The sequence below is a fragment of the Tachypleus tridentatus genome, chromosome 13 (genome assembly GCF_004210375.1).
Source record: "Tachypleus tridentatus isolate NWPU-2018 chromosome 13, ASM421037v1, whole genome shotgun sequence".
NCBI lineage: Eukaryota > Metazoa > Arthropoda > Merostomata > Xiphosura > Limulidae > Tachypleus > Tachypleus tridentatus.
This window is the reverse complement of record NC_134837.1, coordinates 39845465-39864156: the sequence shown is the minus strand read 5'-3', so window position 1 is coordinate 39864156 and position 18692 is coordinate 39845465. Positions and strand designations below refer to the sequence as shown.

The 18692-nt window shown below is 32.0% G+C and overlaps 1 protein-coding gene across 1 annotated transcript in view; it reads left to right on the top strand.

The window, feature by feature from the left end:
• LOC143238861 (protein turtle-like) overlaps positions 1–18457 on the top strand; it is a 103253-nt gene extending 84796 nt beyond the window's left edge. The window contains exons 11-16 of the mRNA XM_076479443.1: positions 819–851; positions 2267–2358; positions 8009–8074; positions 9824–9918; positions 12684–13094; positions 17668–18457. Coding sequence (XP_076335558.1) covers positions 819–851; positions 2267–2358; positions 8009–8074; positions 9824–9918; positions 12684–13094; positions 17668–17715 — 745 coding nt within the window. The 3' untranslated portion in view covers positions 17716–18457. The remainder of the gene's footprint in view (positions 1–818; positions 852–2266; positions 2359–8008; positions 8075–9823; positions 9919–12683; positions 13095–17667) is intronic.
• The last annotated feature ends 235 nt before the right edge of the window (positions 18458–18692 follow it).

Below are 18692 nucleotides of genomic sequence, written 5' to 3'. Positions count from 1 at the left end.
AATAGACAAAGTTTTAGTTAAGAAGGTATATTAGTTTTAGAGCAAAGCCACATTAGGCTATTTCATGTGTTCACCGCAGAGAATAAAACCCCATGTTTTAACGTTGTAAGTTCGTAAAACTTCCGCTGCCCAACCAAGAAATGCCAGTTGAACAAGGCTAAGATAATAACGTAATTGAAGGGAGACCAGCTGGTAATAACGTAGAGCACAACAGGTAATTAAATAACACAAGTAGGTTTAGCACTGAACAAAAGTGGATAAAAATGTTAAAGAGAATGCTGAAGAAAAAGGATACAGAGAGATTCTAAATCTATGATGTGATGGTAATAATAATTAGAAGGAAGAAAAACGTTTTTTACAGAAATTACAAAATTCACCAGGTTACCATGCGTTTGTTTGGAAATTTCGCACAAAGCTATACGAGGGCTATCTGTGCTAGCCGTCCCTAATTTAGCAGTGTAAGACTAGAGGGAAGGCAGCTAGTCATCACCACCCACCGCCAACTCTTGGGCTACTCTTTACCAACGAATAGTAGGATTGACCGTCACATTATACACCCCCTCACCAGGTTACCTCAAAGGAAGTACAAAAGTTTCTGGATCACCTTACACGAGTCACAAAAGTCAGCTGATTGCCTGATAGACTAGTAAATAAATGTGATACAGATTAAAAGATAATGCAGAAATTGTAAAATCAGTTAATAAATTAATTAATGTAGAATAAAATAAACTTTATATTAAAACACAAAAACGATGTAATGAAGTTATGTGTAGTGAAAGTTGCCAGTTTCATAGAATGATTATTTTATTTCATCTTGCAGGTGATGTTTCTGAAGGCACCGTAGAAGATAAGTACGTGTACCAATAATAGTGTTTTTGTTGTAGCTCTAACGTAGCACTTTCTACTTCTTTTGAATAATTCATTTTTATGTCCTCTCAAGACTTTCCATAGCAGTGTTATAAGAAATGACATTTTATTACGGTTCTCGGGACACGATAACATTCATGAAATTCCTAATGCTCACGGAATTCTAAACATGGGTAGGGGGGTGTTTCCTTCTAGTTATGGGCGAGAATGCGGTTACAGATGTTAGTGTAATAGTCACTTAAGGCTAAATTGAACAGAAGTGGCTATCAAGGCTCTCCAAAAACTAGCACTACTGGTCTAAAAATCTATTCACTTTATAGTATACACACTGTTGAACGATATGCTTTTTTGTTGGTTTTTTTACATAAAAATAAACAAAACGACCTCTAAACTGTATGGCATTTTCGTTTTTAGAACACAAGTTTCCCAAAAGACTTTCTGGACTTTTCCTTTAAAAATATTCCGATAAGTCCATATACACTTTTTAATCATTAGAATAAATTGAAACTTCAGGGTTTTCTTTTGTACGGTTTGCAAACACATATGAGTGAAGATAAGGAAGGTGATATCTTATTACATTTGTTATCTTACCAATCAATACTGTGGCCTTTTTTTTTCGATGCCCATTACTCCAGAACTCAGGTGTTCTTGTTGTTATATAACCTCAGTCTTTTTACTATTTGCTGTCAATTACTTATTATTTCATTGTCAATTTTGGTGTCGCATGTTTGTCTGTGTAAACACCATTTGGATAACCTTACGCGGCTACACTGGTGTTCTGTACGTTTCACACCGAGTTAGTTTTTCATTTCAATTTCCATATATTTTGTATTTTAATTTAGGACGTAAAACTTTGCCACGTATTTACAAAACAAACACAAATGAGTTGGTAACAAACAACGTATCACAGTGTCAACAAGTAAATATGTTATCAATAATCAGGAGTGTAGCTTTCCTAGGATATAACCGATGTGTAACAAAATGATACAGTTTAGTTTAATAATCAACTTATTAAAACCCTAAGACATCGAATTCGTCAGATGTTTCTTCTCTTTATAGTCTTTCCATCCATCAGATACTCATTGTTATTGCTTGTACTCATCCATTATTTATAGCTTAGAATTAAATATTTGAAAACTGTACTGACTCTAAATATGTGTGTGTTTTGTGAATATCAGTATTGGATGTATATATATATTATGTGTGTGTGATTACTGTGTATACAATACAAACATTTACATATTTTTGTTTAACAAAGTAGTGTGGAATAAATACTGATATCATGTGAGGGACTCAGATAAAACAAACTACAGGTTAAATATTAGTTAACTTTATACACATTTACTATTTTTCGGACGCTAGTTTAAGATTATGTCAATTATCTCTGATTAATACACAGGTACAGTGCGGTTTCCGAGGACTTGGGTACAAGTAAGAACATAGACTCGTCCAGTGACCCTGATCTGATTCCACTGCGGAACTTCCCGACGAGTAGGTAAAAGTTTAAGTTCAAACATTTAAACTGTTTGAATACTACGGTTATACGCTTGCCTTCTTTAAGTTGTCTGGTCAGAACAAATTGTTTACCACTTACTGGATCAAACACTAACCCTTTTTCTTTGTAAGCCATGAAGTCGTAACTTTATAGTGGAAGGCCAAAAACATCGATCACAGTATAATGAATGTTGTAACATATTAATTCTCAAATATATTTAGTAACAAATAAATGAAATAAATATATTATGTAATTTAAATTGATTAATTCCCAAAAAAACAGTTAGATTAATTAATCTTACACAATTTCGATGAACCAAGTTTAATAAATTACTATGGTCTTTAAGCAACATAATTAGAGAAAAATGAATAAAGTCTTTGGTACCACCAGGCGAACTCAACTGGTAAACTTACATTTCATTCACTAAGAATGCCATTTTTGGTCGTCAAAGACTGGTGGATATATATCTGTTTTTGGAGCACAATTATTTGATGAGAATGATTTTTTGTCGTTGTTCCATGAATTATTAGAAACAACAATTTCCTATGTGTGATAGTAAGATTGAGTGTTAAGCAATATTTACGATAGCTGTTCTTAGAGGAAAAAAAATGGTAGAAACTTTGATCTTAAACTGAAGTTTCAGCGGAGAAGTTTTTTAGAAGAAAGTAGCTTAATTACAGCATTAAAGGAAAAGTCAACCATGAGTGACGTACTGATAGAGGATAAAAATAAACTTAATGACATATAATCCAGAATTAAATGTCAGTATCACTGTCCACGCCAGTCACCCCCCCCACACACATATATATGATATAAAATTAATACACAAACCATGAAGTACAATAAAATCAAAAGGAGAGACTGAGAAAACCAAGCTGAAACAAACAACAACAAATAAAAATTAAAGACGCTGCATAACTTAAGAATATCCCTGGAATACAGATTATAATATGGGATATAAAATGTGCCCTGAGTTTTGGAGGTGACTACAAAAGTAGGACCCACATTGCGATGGGGATATGTATATATATAATATAAACATAAACGTGCTTGAGACTGTGGGATATGTATGCATATAATATAAAAATACAGGTGCTTGAGACTGTGGGATATGTATCTACGTATATAATATGATCATACGAGTGCTTGAGACTTCACGTATCAGTTTGATGCTTGGTTTTAATTCTGTACTTTCGGTCAGGTAAGACGACGACTTCTGTGCTCTATACAATTTTAATTGTTAAAAATATTTGAGTTAATACTGTAGACTAACAGATAACTGTTTACGCAGCTTATCTTTATTGTTAATAAAAGTTGTTATAGCACTACGAGTGAGAATAGTTGTGTTGGCGTACTGCATATATTTATAAAAAATAGTATTTTATTTCTGATTCTATGTGAGTTAATTTATTAAATTTTCTGTTTATTATTGAAATAGGTTGTGTTAACATTGTGCAGTTTAAATGTGAAAAGGTTCAAAGTTTATATGAAAACCAAAAGTTTGATCATAAAAAAAAATATTGAATTAAACCTCGGATATAATATAGCGAATCTTGATTATTCCTTCCATCAAAGTAGGTATTACTTTAATGATTACTTAAGTTTTGTTAATTAATTTATAAATTGTATGATTACTTATACCATTTATTATCACTGAATTCAAAGTGTTGTAATTAAGACTCGAGGGCTCACTCAAACCTAATTGTGCCAAGCAGATCAGCTCGCATTTGTTACCCAACAGCAGAGAACGCGTGCTAACCTGAGACTGGAAGATTTCGGAAACGTAAACTTATTACCAAAATCTATTTGATTTTAATGATATAGATCCAAGAAATGTAGGACTTTACATAACGAAGGCATGTTAATCTTTTCACTGGTCTACAACACGTACAATTACATAGCAATTTGGTTTATTATTGCAGTAATTGAAATCAATAACATTTGTAATTGAACTGATCCAGAAATATTCGTGTTTCATTTGTAATTTCTTTTGTTCACTAAAGCCTTTGAGGGTCGAAGAGCTATTGAAATACAGCTATAGTTTAAATAAAATTATAGTTGAAATATTGCGTGTTTGGTTATTATTAACATCAGTTTGTTTGAATTTTGATTATTTCAGTATTCTAGAAATTAAACAATATATATTTGTTAGTTTACTGACGTCTTTAATGTATTTTTACATGCGTTACCACTTGTTTATAAAAAGGAATTTTCGCTTTAACTACCGCATCCCGGTCGCACCAAACATGCTCGCCCTTTCAGCCGTGGGGACGTTGTAATGTTTCGGTCAATCCCACTATTCGTTGGTAAAAGAGTAGCCCAAGAGTTGGCGGTTGGTGGTGTTGACTAGCTGCCTTCACTCTAGTCTTACACTGCTAAATTAGGGACGGCTAGCGCAGATAGCCCTCGAGTAGCTTTGCGCGAAATTCAAAACAAACAGGCTACCGCATCGGTTAGTATTTGTGGAGTTTATCACAAAAAAAGCTGAATTCATTTTTTATGGAATTTCTACCTCTATACTTATAAATGTATTAAAATTGGATTCAGTTATATTTCATGATATACTATTCTAATAATAATACGAGCTGCTAGTATAGTAGTAAAATATTTTTGGGCATATGCTAGAGAAATATTGCTATAAACATCCTTGAGTAGTTTAATAAATTTAGATATATATATATATTTATATGTATAGTTTGCAAGCAATATCATTTATCATTACTTAAGTATTCTCGTTAACGAACTGTATGGAAAACGTAATTTGATAATTTGCCAAATCTAATGTGATAATGACAAAACAGTAGTTATAATGATAATATAATTGCGATGATAAGACCTTTAAAAATATTTTCCTCTTTTACATATTAATAAAGTAAAATAAAAAAACCCACAAATATACAATTATAGAGACAGTAGAAGGTGATTAATTAGCCAATGACATGAGTTTACTCATCAATTATGGTTTGAATAATACCATTTATCAACATGATAATGAAGCAAAAATCATGTATTTAATTCTCTCTTTTGGATATTATTGATATCGTATTCGACTCTTGTAAGTCGTTTGAATTACTTTAACTGTGTTCCGAGATATCCAACGATAAGCCCTTAAGAACGTTAATGTTGGTTTTAAAACATCATTCTATGATGATATAGAAAGAAAATAAGTCTACAGGTTACTTTCAATATGAATAGTGACACCAAACGTTAGATTTCCGCCGTATGCTCGCATTATTAGTTGTGACGTTGTTTAAATTAAAATAGGTTGTCTAAGAATCGATTTTAAATACGAATTAGAAGTACAAACACTCAACCAGAAAACGCCATCTTTCTTGCTTTGCTTTTGTTTTAGTAGTTTTAATTTTTTTATCTAAAATAATTGGCAATAAGACAAAAATAATGCTGTTGCCTGGGAAATTACGAAAGATGAAGATATAAAGCGTAAAAATGAAGACAAAATTATATGATTTCTAAATGTTCCTACTAAAACCATTTTTTGAGCACGCTACTAAATACCAAATGTTTGTTTGTATCTTTTGCCATTTAGTTTTGTTGTGATGAAAGATGTACAAAAACATTATTTATTCATGTTTCGTATATAGATAAACTTCATAAGAACGACAAGAACTGAAAAAGATAAGATAGTATATGAGCTTTCTTTTATTAAATCGTATCGAACAATCTTTTACATTATGTTTTCAAAATGAAGATGGTACAGAAGTTAAATATATCTAAATTAATTAGCAGTAAAACTTTTATCTCGACCTGTGTTACTTTTAACAAAAGGAATTTTACTGTTACTGTGTTTTGTTTTATGTGTTTTCACTTATAGCAAAGCCACATCGGGCTATCTACTGAGCCTACCGAGGGGAATTAAACCCCTGATTTTAGCGTTGTAAATCTGGAGACATATCGTTGAACTAGCGGGGGCTTTACTGTTACTATTGGCTACAGTTATTGTATTAAGTATAAGTTTTATTTTAGAATCCAACATTTCTCATACTTAATACAGAAGATAATAAGAATGGTATAAGGAATGGTTTGATTTATTTTAAACTATAAAATATGTAAATGTTGTTCTGTAGTTGATTATTACAATATGAATAATCGATGTGAATGCGTAATTTTCACTATCTGGATAGCTCGTGATGTTTAAATCATTTAATATGATAAACAATAAGTATGAAAACAGATACAAACAATAAAAGTATCATACAAAAATTTAGAAAGTCTTGAAAAGAATGAAAAAGATCAAAATTAGAATCGAGTCATTAAATATTTCTATAAGATTTCTTAAAAGATAATAAAAATTATTTCTAGGTTTGGCCTTGATAATCATTATTTATTAGCTTGTAGTGAATATTTGTGTTTGCTGAAATAATACATTAAATGTTAATAACACTTAAAATAAAGATAAGTTAGTTAAAATTACATTTATAGGATTTAAAATAACATTTATAAAATAAATATAAAAATAAGTATAAGAATTTAAATTAATATAAAATAACTTTGATAGGATTTAAAATAACATTTATGAAATAAATATAAAAATATAAAATAACATTTATGAAATAAATATAAAAATATAAAATAACATTTATATGATTTAAAATAAAATAAATAGGATTTAAAATAATCAATAACTTAAAGCTAAAACTCCAATTTAAAGGTGAAACGGAATTTTATGTAATGAATAAAGAAGCACAACTAAAGACCTGGAGAATTTAAAAAATCTAAAAGCAAGAGTAAAGATCAAAAGTACGAGTTACAAGAATAAAAAGATCAAAGTTGAAAGTAGAAAAATGAAAAGAAAAAAACAAAAACCCCTGTCAAAACGATGAGTAAATAAATGCTAGCAGAGAAATTATTCAACCGGTAGATATTAACAAAATATGAACTAAGATAATAAAAAAGTACATAAAGTAAACAGATACGAATAGATTTGAAACAACGGATTACAGAATGAAACAAATAAATTTTTAAAAAGTCTTCTATGAAAACAGACGAGAGTGATTTGAGAAAAAGCGAAAAGGTGGAATAATTATTTAAAAAAACGGAAGTAGGAGATGAGAACGAAAGGAAAGAGTGAGAACATAATGAAATTGGAAAATGTATAAAAACATCAGAAGTGCTAGATGAATGAAAAACAAGCAAACTAATAAAATGAACGAAAACAATCGTCGATAGAAAATAATGAAGTAGGATAGAAGAGAAAGTAGTTTCTTTCTCATGTTATAATTAGCTTGTCGTAGATTTGTTCAATTATCCTCGCAAATCTTTCTTTATCAGTCCAGATTCTGACGTAATAACTTTTAAACCAATAGTGATTAAAAGACGAAGAATAAATTTGGCATATTCTAACATTGATATTTATTACTTTCCGCTTCATTGGCTCAGAAGTAAATCGAAAGGCTTTTAACACTGAAAACGGAATCTCGATACCCCTGGTGGGTACAGCACAAACTACCTTTTTTATTGCTTTACAATTAACAACAACCCAAAGAAACAAAAAAAAACTCGTTACCCTGATTTGCTAATTAAGTAATGTTTCCCAGGTTTCTCAAGTGACATAGAATTAAAACTTGCATTGTAAAAGTGTTTATTGTAAAACTAGTTCTTCAACAGTTATTATTATTTATCATGCAGACGCTGAGGAAACGGATGTTCTGAAGATGAAAGAACAGTCCACAAGCAAATATCCTTTTGGTAACGGTGAGTACAATGTCATTACAGTTCATTAACAAGAACAGCTAAAATTAATGTAACGATGACTACAGTGTCAGTACAGTTCATTAACAACAATAATTAAAATTATTGTTATGGTGAGTAAAACGTCGGTACAGTTCATTAAAAACAATAGTTACAATTAATGTAACGATGACTACAGTGTCAGTACAGTTCATTAACAATAATAATTAAAATTACCTTCTTTTGTAATAATTCTTAAAAACAAAGTTCCAGTGAACAAGTTAACGTATCTGTAATGTTTGTAAAACCTCGCTGACGTAGTAGAAGTGTTTTAGAAACTTGAACATTTCATATTTTTTTTTCACAAAGATTGCGGGTTAATTTAATTGTGTAAATATATATATATATAAAGTTATAGGGCAGTTAATTGTTCTGGTTTGAATTGAATTTCGCGCAAAGCTACACGAGGGCTATCTGTATTAGCCGTTTCTAATTTAGCAATGCAAGACAAAGGGAAGGCAGCTAGCTCTCACCGCCAACCTCTAACTCTTGGGCTACTCTTTAACAAACGAATACTGGGATTTACCGTCACATTATAACGTCCCTATGACTGAAAGGACGGGTATGTTTGGTGTGACGGGGATTCGAACGCGAGACCTTCGGATTAGGAGTCGAGCGCCCTAACCATCTGGCCATGCCGGGCCTTTGACTTAACTATTATATAAATATTTTTTTTTAAATCATATGTTTCATTTAAACCATTAACTTCTTCAATTACCACCGACTAAATATTTACTCTGACATTAGATGGTAAGTAGTGTGTCATACGAGTTGTATATAATACCATTGGAAAGGCCGTTGTGAAAAGGATTCAGAGGGAACAGACAAACTGGTATCTTGAAGAAAAATACTTGACTTTTTGTGCTAATTCTTTCTTCGTAATTCTGTAAGACAGGATACGTATAGGAAGTGAGGCCCGGCATGGCCACGTGGATAGGGTACTCCACCAATAATCTGAAGGTTGCTGGTTCGAATCTCTGTCAAACCAAACATGTTCGCCCTTTCCGTTGTGAGAGCGTTATAATATTACAATCAATCCCTCTCTTTGTTGATGAAAGAGGAGTTCAAATGAGAGTCTTACAATGCTGAATTAGGGTCGGCTAGCGCAGGTAGCCCTGATGTAACTTTACGCTAAATTCAAGACAAATAAACATAGGAAATAAATAATCAGGTTAAGTGAATATAGAATAAAGTTGATGTTGAATGTAGAACCAGTACTGTCTGACTACAATTATCACGTCTGACCGAACATGTTGTTGTAAATAAATATGTGAATAAATAAAATATAATTCATAAGATTGATTGCAATATAATATCTGATTATCATTATAGATTCAATATTGTAGGGATGCTGTGCGTTACGAAATTATAGTTAATAGAAAACAAATAAGACAAATTGCTTTATAAAGAATTATTATAAATCATTGCACTTGGCTGAATATTATCAAAATTCTCTGATTGCATAATGAGTATGGTCACTTATGTCCTCTATTACAGGTCATAAGGAATCATAGCTTAATAAAATTCTTACCTTTTAATATAAAACTCCCGATAAACTTGTTAACTTTTCAAAACTGATTTATAATAGTGCATTAATTGTATATGCACTATACAAGATAAAAATAACGTGAATTTCATTTGCAGAATCTGTTGATTCATTTTATTAAAAAAGTATTTTACGTATCATTAAACCAACGTTTATTTTTTGTTCAGCAAACAGACATTTGTATTACGAGAAGCAGACAAATTACGAAGAATGTAGCGACACTCCTTCACCTGAGAGACATTCTCTAAAGGCTTATAATGAGGTATGTAGCTTTAAAGTAACATAATTTAAGTATGGAATCACTTTGAGATATACCATATGGAATCACTCTAAGCTGTATCATATTTCTGAAAGTTAGAGCAGTAAACCAAATTTAGTTTCTAACGTTATATGGATAAGATAGTAACTGTCAATTAATGTAATGATTTCCCTAATATGGTTGTTATATGCAAATTAAACCATTTTGATTGCCTGGCATATACAACCATCTTCATTTGTTAAACTTGATTACATAATCAATGTGTGCATTTGAAGTATTTTCAGGTTCACTTATTTAACTTTCGGAAAGTAACTTCAAGTAACAGGAAAACTGGCACTAAAACTAAATTTCACTTGACTGGGCTGAAGAAGAAATACAAGATACAAAGCTCCGCAAATCGAAAATTATTATTTATTGATGAAACAAAATAAGTGAAATACAAGTACATAGAATGTCAGACAGCACTTCTAGATTACAGAGTGAAGCTTTAATGTTGTCTATCTGTTTTCGATATTCCTCCTAAACCGAGAGAGCGTGACGTTATATGTACATAAAAACAGCGGGGTGGGCATATTACTCACGTCATTAGTTGTCCCAAGTGAAAGTAAAGAGAGTTTAACCTACAGACATTTTTCAAGTTAAACACAACGAATTTACAAGAGAAGGTAATTGCAAGACTGAAAATAAATCTTCGACAGCATCGTCTCTGAGAAAGGTTTAAATGTTCGTACACAACTAGAGCGCGAAATAAGGTCAGCACAAGGATGATTTTCTGTATGTGATCGAGTCTGGCATGATCTGACTGCTATGAACCCAAACCCTTTACTGAGCATTCTGGCTCTATCAGCCGTGGGGACATTATGAAGTGATCTTCAATAACATTATTTTTTGGTAAAGAGAAACCCAATAGTTGGTGGTGGATGGTGTTTATTGGATGCTTCCCATCTAGTTTATCGCTCCAAAGTTAGGGATGGCTAGCACAGTTAGTCCTCCAGTAGCTTTGTGCGAAATAAAAGAAAAATTATATATTGACACTAATACTAATAAAGCAGGTTTTCTATATGTAAAAATCTACAAGCAGGTATTTGAAAATGTTTGAAAACTACGCTGAACTAAACATCTTTCCTTTCCGAGAAAGACAAAGCAATACACGTATAATAGGAAAACTTTCCAGAAACTCTTCAGTTTTTCTAATCATCAGAGAATCCGTTTGAAGGAATACTAATGAGTCTAAATGATATAGCTCTTTCTCAGAACTCTAATATCACGACCTACATTGACTTTATGCTAACAGCACGCCATTTGTTGTTCATCTCACGCGACTTGTAGGTGGAATTGTTATTACTGTTTTCTTTTGGTTCAGGTCTTAGAAGCTCAAAAGATCAATTTGGTAGAAAGTTCTTTTGGTTCTTTTTATTCTTTCTTTAATGGGAGTTTCATAACCTACATTGTTTAAAATGTTTAATGCATCTAGTTTATTATTTTCCACAGTGTTAGTTAGAATGTTCGATATATTTGTTTTATTAATATCTTCGAGTGTTTAATCTAATTTACTCTTTTTAACGGTATTGTAGTTAAGAGATCAAGTTTACTATTTTTAAATTCTGCTCATTTATACGCTTTTATTATAAGAATCATTCTGCATTGTTAGCTTCGTATAAGGTCTTAATTCTCCTAAACTGGGCTATATCTAAGCCATTATGAACCACAGTTTTTCAAATCAATAACTTTTTGGTTAGCTTAGGGGGATCATAGTTAATAGATATGTCTAAATAGAAGTATCTCTCGTCTTTCTCATTTACATAATCATCTATGATCAAATTGAACGAGACGTGAAGTGTCGTTTAAAGTAGGGGCTTCATTGGTCATTAGCCATTGTTAAAAAAGATTTTGTAAAAAATTACGAACTCTTGAAACTTGATCACAGTAAACCACTCTAGTTAAGGAACTGCATTTCCAGCCAGAGATAAAAGCATTATAAAAGTTGCTTTCCTCATCAGATAAATATGTTTTTCCTCCCCATGTAGAAAAACCTGGTGTTTTACGCTGAGCTATTGCGAATACGTAAGCGAGAACTAAAACTAATAGTTTTACTGCTTTATGATTATATTATGTTTGCATAGCTAATTCCTGCGTAATATAAGTAATTAATAAAAATTTTACGAGTTTATAAATATTTTTTTATAATCCTACATTTTCTTTAATTTTTGGTATTTTATGAATTATAAATATCCATTATTTGAACATATTCAGAGTAAAAATTCTATTCTTTCGTAACTTTGAAAAATGTTGTTGAGATTACGACCGAAAGTACCGTTAATAGTGAAGTTAACACATAACAGTATAATTATAGCGTCACATTTTTCAATGCTCCAATTGGCTTGAATGTTAGACTGGTTGTATGCGAGATGCTATCCAGTGGCTCAGCGGTATGTCCGCGGACTTACAACGCTAAAATTCGGGTTTATACACGCGATTGGCAGAGCACAGATAGCTCATTGTGTAGCTTTGTGCTTACTTCAAAACAACAACAAACCAACAATGTATGCGTGATGTATAGTTCCAAACTGTTGATGTTATTATACATATATAAATAAATGTGTGCGTGCCTGCGTGCATATACATATATTTCTGTCTTTGTAAATATTATCAACTAAAAGACGGACTTTTACCTACTAGGCTTAAACTTTAAGTTATTTTATCCCTTATTAAATTAACTGACTTTCTTGAGTCCAGAATCTGTCTACAACCTGTTTTATCTCTCACAGGACAGTGGTGGGTTTTCTGAGGAAGAGCTGCTGTGCCAACCAGTTTTCGATCAACCAGCAACCAGATTCCGGTCTGATGGTGTCCATCCTTCACAGCGACACCTTCTTTCACCGCGATCTGGTCCTTGGAGTGACGATGATGATGGAGATCAGACGGAGCTTCCACAAGTTCAGGGACGCCACGAACGAATAAAAACTCCTAGGTATCAACACGACAATGGACCATTCTACGAAGATCAAGGGCGCGTTAGCGCAACGTTGCCAGTTCGCAGCACAAAGGGTACTCCAAAATTCCAACACAAGAAACCTCCGAGAAATCCTAAATCTAATTATGACGCGGACATAAACAGACCAGGTGTTCCTATTTCCAATCAGAGAAGCAGTCTTAAGCATTCCAAACCTGAAATGCAGGTAAGATACTCAAACCTGACAACTCAGAATACTGGTCTCCGATAACGTCTCATTTATGACCTGAAAATCTGAAATACTCGTATCATAAACACATAACCCGTAAAGGAATATTAACATATACACTCGAAATGATAGCTGTTTGTGATAGGAATTTTTTCTCTGAAACTTCTTTTTCTACGATTCTCCCACTTAGAACCCCCAAATACACTTTCTAGAAATCTTGAGTAATGGATATGGATATGTGGGCGTGACTAAGTTACTTTTCAAATGGGTAGAAAAGCTTGAATAAATGTCTTTCTGATTTAACTGCTTCGTAACATAACATAACATAATTACATGTTAAAAATGACGCATACAACATTAAAGGTAATTTATATGCGGAGTTCACTTTGTTAATATTTGGCCTCAGTTTGTGTATATAACCTCTCTTATATGGAGTCGTTCTTTTATACAGATGTGTTCGTCAATGGCTCTTCAGATATAAGAAGGTTCTGTTTATCATCGTCTTTCTTCAGACAGATATTCTCTGTTCGTTAGTCGTCCTTACTAAGAAAGCTTTCGAACAGTACTCATTCCTTCCATAAATTAGATTCTTATATAAATTACTTTGGGTAATCTAATTACTCTATAAATATCACACTGATTTTTTATAGTTACTAAGTTATAACATGTAGATCAGAAGTAGCCATCGCAAAAACACGTTTTTTTTTACCCCTAACTGTTTCTCTTAATGTGTGTGTGTGTGTTCTTATAGCAAAGCAATATTGAGCCACCTGCTGCCTCCACCGAGGGGAATCTAACCCTTGATTTTACGTTGTAAATCCGTAGACTTACCCTCTCTCATCTAGAGATGCTAGTCTTAATATACCAGTACAACGTGCCTTAAAAAGAACTTTAAAATATAAATCGATACTAAGCTTACAAATATGAACTTTCATAACAAGAAATGTCATCAAACTTGACTTGCATCTCGTAGAAAAAAATAAATGTTTGTACTTCTAGAAGCCAGCTGTTAATGATTTATATTTTATTTGATTATCAAGATTTAAACAGTAATCCACATTTTGAACACTTGATAAATGGAAATGAGATCAAACAAGATAACTGCATCAACTCTGAGCTGGTTAATGAAAAATTGGGATTTTTTTAAAAAACCGATAAGGCTCCTGGGGCAGATAATATTTCCCCAATGGTTTCGAAGAAGGTTAAAGATTCGATGTGTGAATCACTTACTACTATTCTTTGTCAGTCCTGGAACAGTGGGTAGGTACTAGAGGGTTGGAAGTTAGCTAAATGAGGTGATAAAAATTGTTATCGTAATTAAAGACCCATTAGTCTTGCATAAGTTATGAGAAAAGTTTCGGAAAGTCTGATAAAAGATACTTTCCAAAGTCCAATTTTATTGGATGTTAAACATAGTTTCACTAAGGGAAAATCTTGCCTTACAAAGTTTTTGACATTTTTTTGAAAAGATTGCTGATTATTTAGATGAGGATGAACCAAATATTTCAATCTAGGACTCATCCATCCATAACACCCTTCTCCAATCATCAACAGATCAGGTTTTGTACTGTTTAGCACATTTTGGTCTGTTAAGATATTTAGAAATCGAAGTGAAGGGGTTATTTTTCAAACTGTTACATGACAAACTATTCCATTATTGTTGAGTCTTTCTGATACTGTAGGTCTGGACACTTTTCTATCATTTGACACGTGGTAGTTTATCTGATCAGTGGAAGTCTTCCTTCTATGCCAAAGGCTACATAAACGAAGATACTTATCTTCAGTATCATTGAGTTTAGGTGTTCTACCACTTCCTTTCCTACTTTCATATTTACCTGTTTCGGGATAGCGACATATGATTAGCTTGTTTCGTTTGACATTTATTATCAGGAAACGCGTTTTTAAACGGGTTTAGTAATTTATTTAAACTAACGAATTATCAAATGAGGCCCAAGTTATCTCCTTTTCAAGACTATATTATCAGGAACGATCAAATAGATTCACAATCGAATTAGTTCGATTAAACTGTAACCTTAGGCGATTTATCATCAGCCTCGCTTTTATATGGATACTGCGCTTATTATTTACTTTAACTAAAATTTAATTAATTTAAAAGTCGATACGATAGGCGTTAAATTGTGTACGTTTCACTTTTGAAGTATGTTGGTAGACTATTAATTTATAACTGTTTTTCAATTTATCGTTTTGAACATCAATGATTTAAATAGAAATGTTAACATTTTTATTTAGATACTTCATGCCAAACTAACTAAGATTTCGTGAGTTAAACATGCAATTCTAATAGATGAATATAAACGATTATATTTTTTCTTGTTCATTAACAAGTTTACTTTTTTTGCACAAGCAATTCTTTAGTACATGCTTGGACTCTCGAAATTTAACAGTTGGATATTTTATGACAAAATATATTACAGTTTCACAGCTGCAGGTAACTTCTTTTCTCTAACTAAACAGAGTAACGAAACTGTCATATATATCGTAATTTAGATCTTTAATAGCTTCTTGTCACGTGCCTTCGCAATAAGTTCTGTGAATGAGTCGTGCTGTGAAGTCCAATGCACACTTACAAACTTACAGAAAGCAGTAACAGGTTAAATTGTGTTATCCCAGGCTCAACTGAGATGACGCATATCTCAATCACCCTGGTCACCTTGGAGAGTATTTATAGAGCTTAGTAACTAGAATCATCATTGTTAGCGTTTGAAAGGCCCTTGTCTGTGAAACACGTCTGCCAAATCATGTTGCTGTGGAAACCATGAAACATTTAAATTTGTGTAATTATTGCTCAGATTTTTTATACTTCCATCCAGCATAAATGTATGACTAAAATATAAAGTTTTATTCAATTTTCTGATTTAAAAGAAGCCAGCCCACAGCTTTTGATTAGCAGTATTTTCTTACTATTTTTCTTCCTCTTATCTTAGGGCAGATCACATTTTCGTAGCAACTGCTGAATGTCTACGCCAGAATAGCAAATGTTTATTTAGAAAATCGTTAAATTTGTAAATGAAAATAAATTTTAATTGGAATATCGTCAACATCGTAACTGGCAAAGCAAAAGACCACTTTCTATCAAGTAGATCTTGTGATGAAAAATAAACAATTTTGGATGTTCCTTGAGTTTTTTAAATTTTTTTATTAAATATTTGTTGTCCATGATAATATTTTAAAATCACTTCTTAATGTTTGCAAAATACAGAATAATTAGTTGTTTATTATTAGGTGCAAAGCTTCACAAGGAGATATCTGTGCTTTGCCCACCACAAATATCGAAACCCAGTTTCTAGCGTAATAAGCCCTCAGATTTACAGAAGAAAGCAAAAATTATTTTCTTTAAAGAAACAGATTTAAACTAATTTTACTAAAATATTAATTTCAATCATAAGTATTAGTAAATGCTTTAAAAAAGCGATATTTTTATATAGTCCCAAAAATCAGTTTAAAATACACTTTTTTTTTCTGAAACTAAAAACAAACTCCCACAACATATAGCTTCAAATCGCACTAATCACGTTTTCCAAGAGCTAACTAACATCCTGAAAACAAACCATATTCAACTGTACAAACACATTTAATTTGAGTAGATATGTTAATGGCAAAAACTACTTATTCAAAACAAAGAGTATATGTTTGATTAAGCAATAAATCGCCTTAAGTTTCCTTCAATTGTTCCTTGCCAGGCGGATAAAATAATAAACACTGAGAGTTTTAACCTAAATTTTGGTATCATATGTTTAAAAGTGTTGAAGAAAATGTAAAGCCAAGTAAATGTTAATTTTATACGTGCTATGAAACTTAACGTCAAGCATGTATTTACTGTAGACATGATCAAAAATGTGAATGAAGAATCTGTAGTCATTTAAACATTCCAAGCTCTTCGTAATTAAAACATTACTGTCATAAATCATCAAGAGTATGTGCTATTAGTTGACTTAACTAGGCAATTACGATTCGAATAACTAGGAAACTGTGTCGTCTTTCAAGTCTATTCAGCGTTTACAAAATGTTGTCAGAAACACAGTGGACCAGAAATCAATATATTTCAAGCCTCGTGTTAATCGATAGCTACTGACCATCTGAACCGTCGAGTCGAACCTGTAAACTAATTTATTTTCAGTGCTCGTGTATCAGCACAATTTTCATGTGGGGGAAAAAGAAGTCGTCGTTCTGAATTTTTTAGGAGCACACTCGATACTCCTAGAGTTCTAAAATGTGATATTTTTTATACTCAAATTCCAAAAATTGTCTCAAGTTATTCCACAGTTCCATCATTGGGATAGCTGTTTAAGTAAAACGAAACTTCTTCGATGGATTCTCCCTTTCTGTCACGTAGTCTATAGGATAAGCAAGTGTGAGATTAAATTTGTGAAAAAAATCACATTTATATTACAATATAAATATTCCTAATTTAGCTCTTAGATTACAATATAAATAGTTCTAATTTAGCTCTTAGATTACAATATAAATAGTTCTAATTTAGCTCTTAGATTACGATATAAAAGTAAGGCTAAAATATAAAATGTAATTTATTTTTTTCCTTTTATCTCAGGGTAAATCATGTGTTCGTAGCAACTACAGGATGTCTACGCCAGTATGACGACAATATGTGATGAATCAAAGCTTCCACTTCTGGAAATACATTTAGGAGTAGAAGAAGGAACAACTGACAGAGGACGCTCCAAATTGATATGTGTATGTTTATGACACGTTAAAAAAAAGGATTACAAATGTTCTTAATCCCGTTAAGCAGATTCAGAGGCTAAAATCCCAAACTCGATATATTGGAGAAATATTTACGGATTGTTTCAGAAACGAAAATGTAAAACATTGTCATTTTTGTGCCTTTTTATTTTGGGTGATACTGAGAAATGAATGTGGAGAACGTGGGACTGACAGCACACTACCAAAGTCACGAAACTTTTACGACTGAAGACAGCAAAAGTGTTATATAACTTCTATATCGGACATCGATTTTTTTCTTGAATTCTTAGGATATTTCAGCACATATGTATATAGAAACACAGAGATCGATTTTTCACTAAACGTAGTTCTATCTTCTGTTAAACATATTCTCACAAACAGGAGTCGATTTTGCTTATTTTACTAAGTGTAGGCTTAGCAACTAATATGTTCACCACGTATCTTTAGATGTCTGAAAACATGCTTATGAATAACAGTAGAGAAAGTTATGAACTAGATAACCTTTTCTTTAAAAAGAAACTCGGTGTATTTTTGTCTTGTTTAGCTTCAAAATTTGATCGATAAGGTTGTGCTTCCAATTGTTGCTTTTGTCATAGATAATTCTAGATTTCAGTAATAAAGTAGTTTTTCTCACATGATGAACGTCTTATTGTGTTTCCAGGTGACTGCGCCAATTTTCTTCTTGCTAACAAACATAATACGGAAGTAGCTTTTATAATCTACTTTTTCATTAGTGTTTCCGAAATAATCAGGGTGACCTTAATAAAAAATTGAAAAATATTTCGTCAAAGAGATTCATTTCTGAAACAGCAACTAAACTTACTCTATCATGTCAGAGTAAATATTATGCTGTAGTATTATGAATAGAATAAT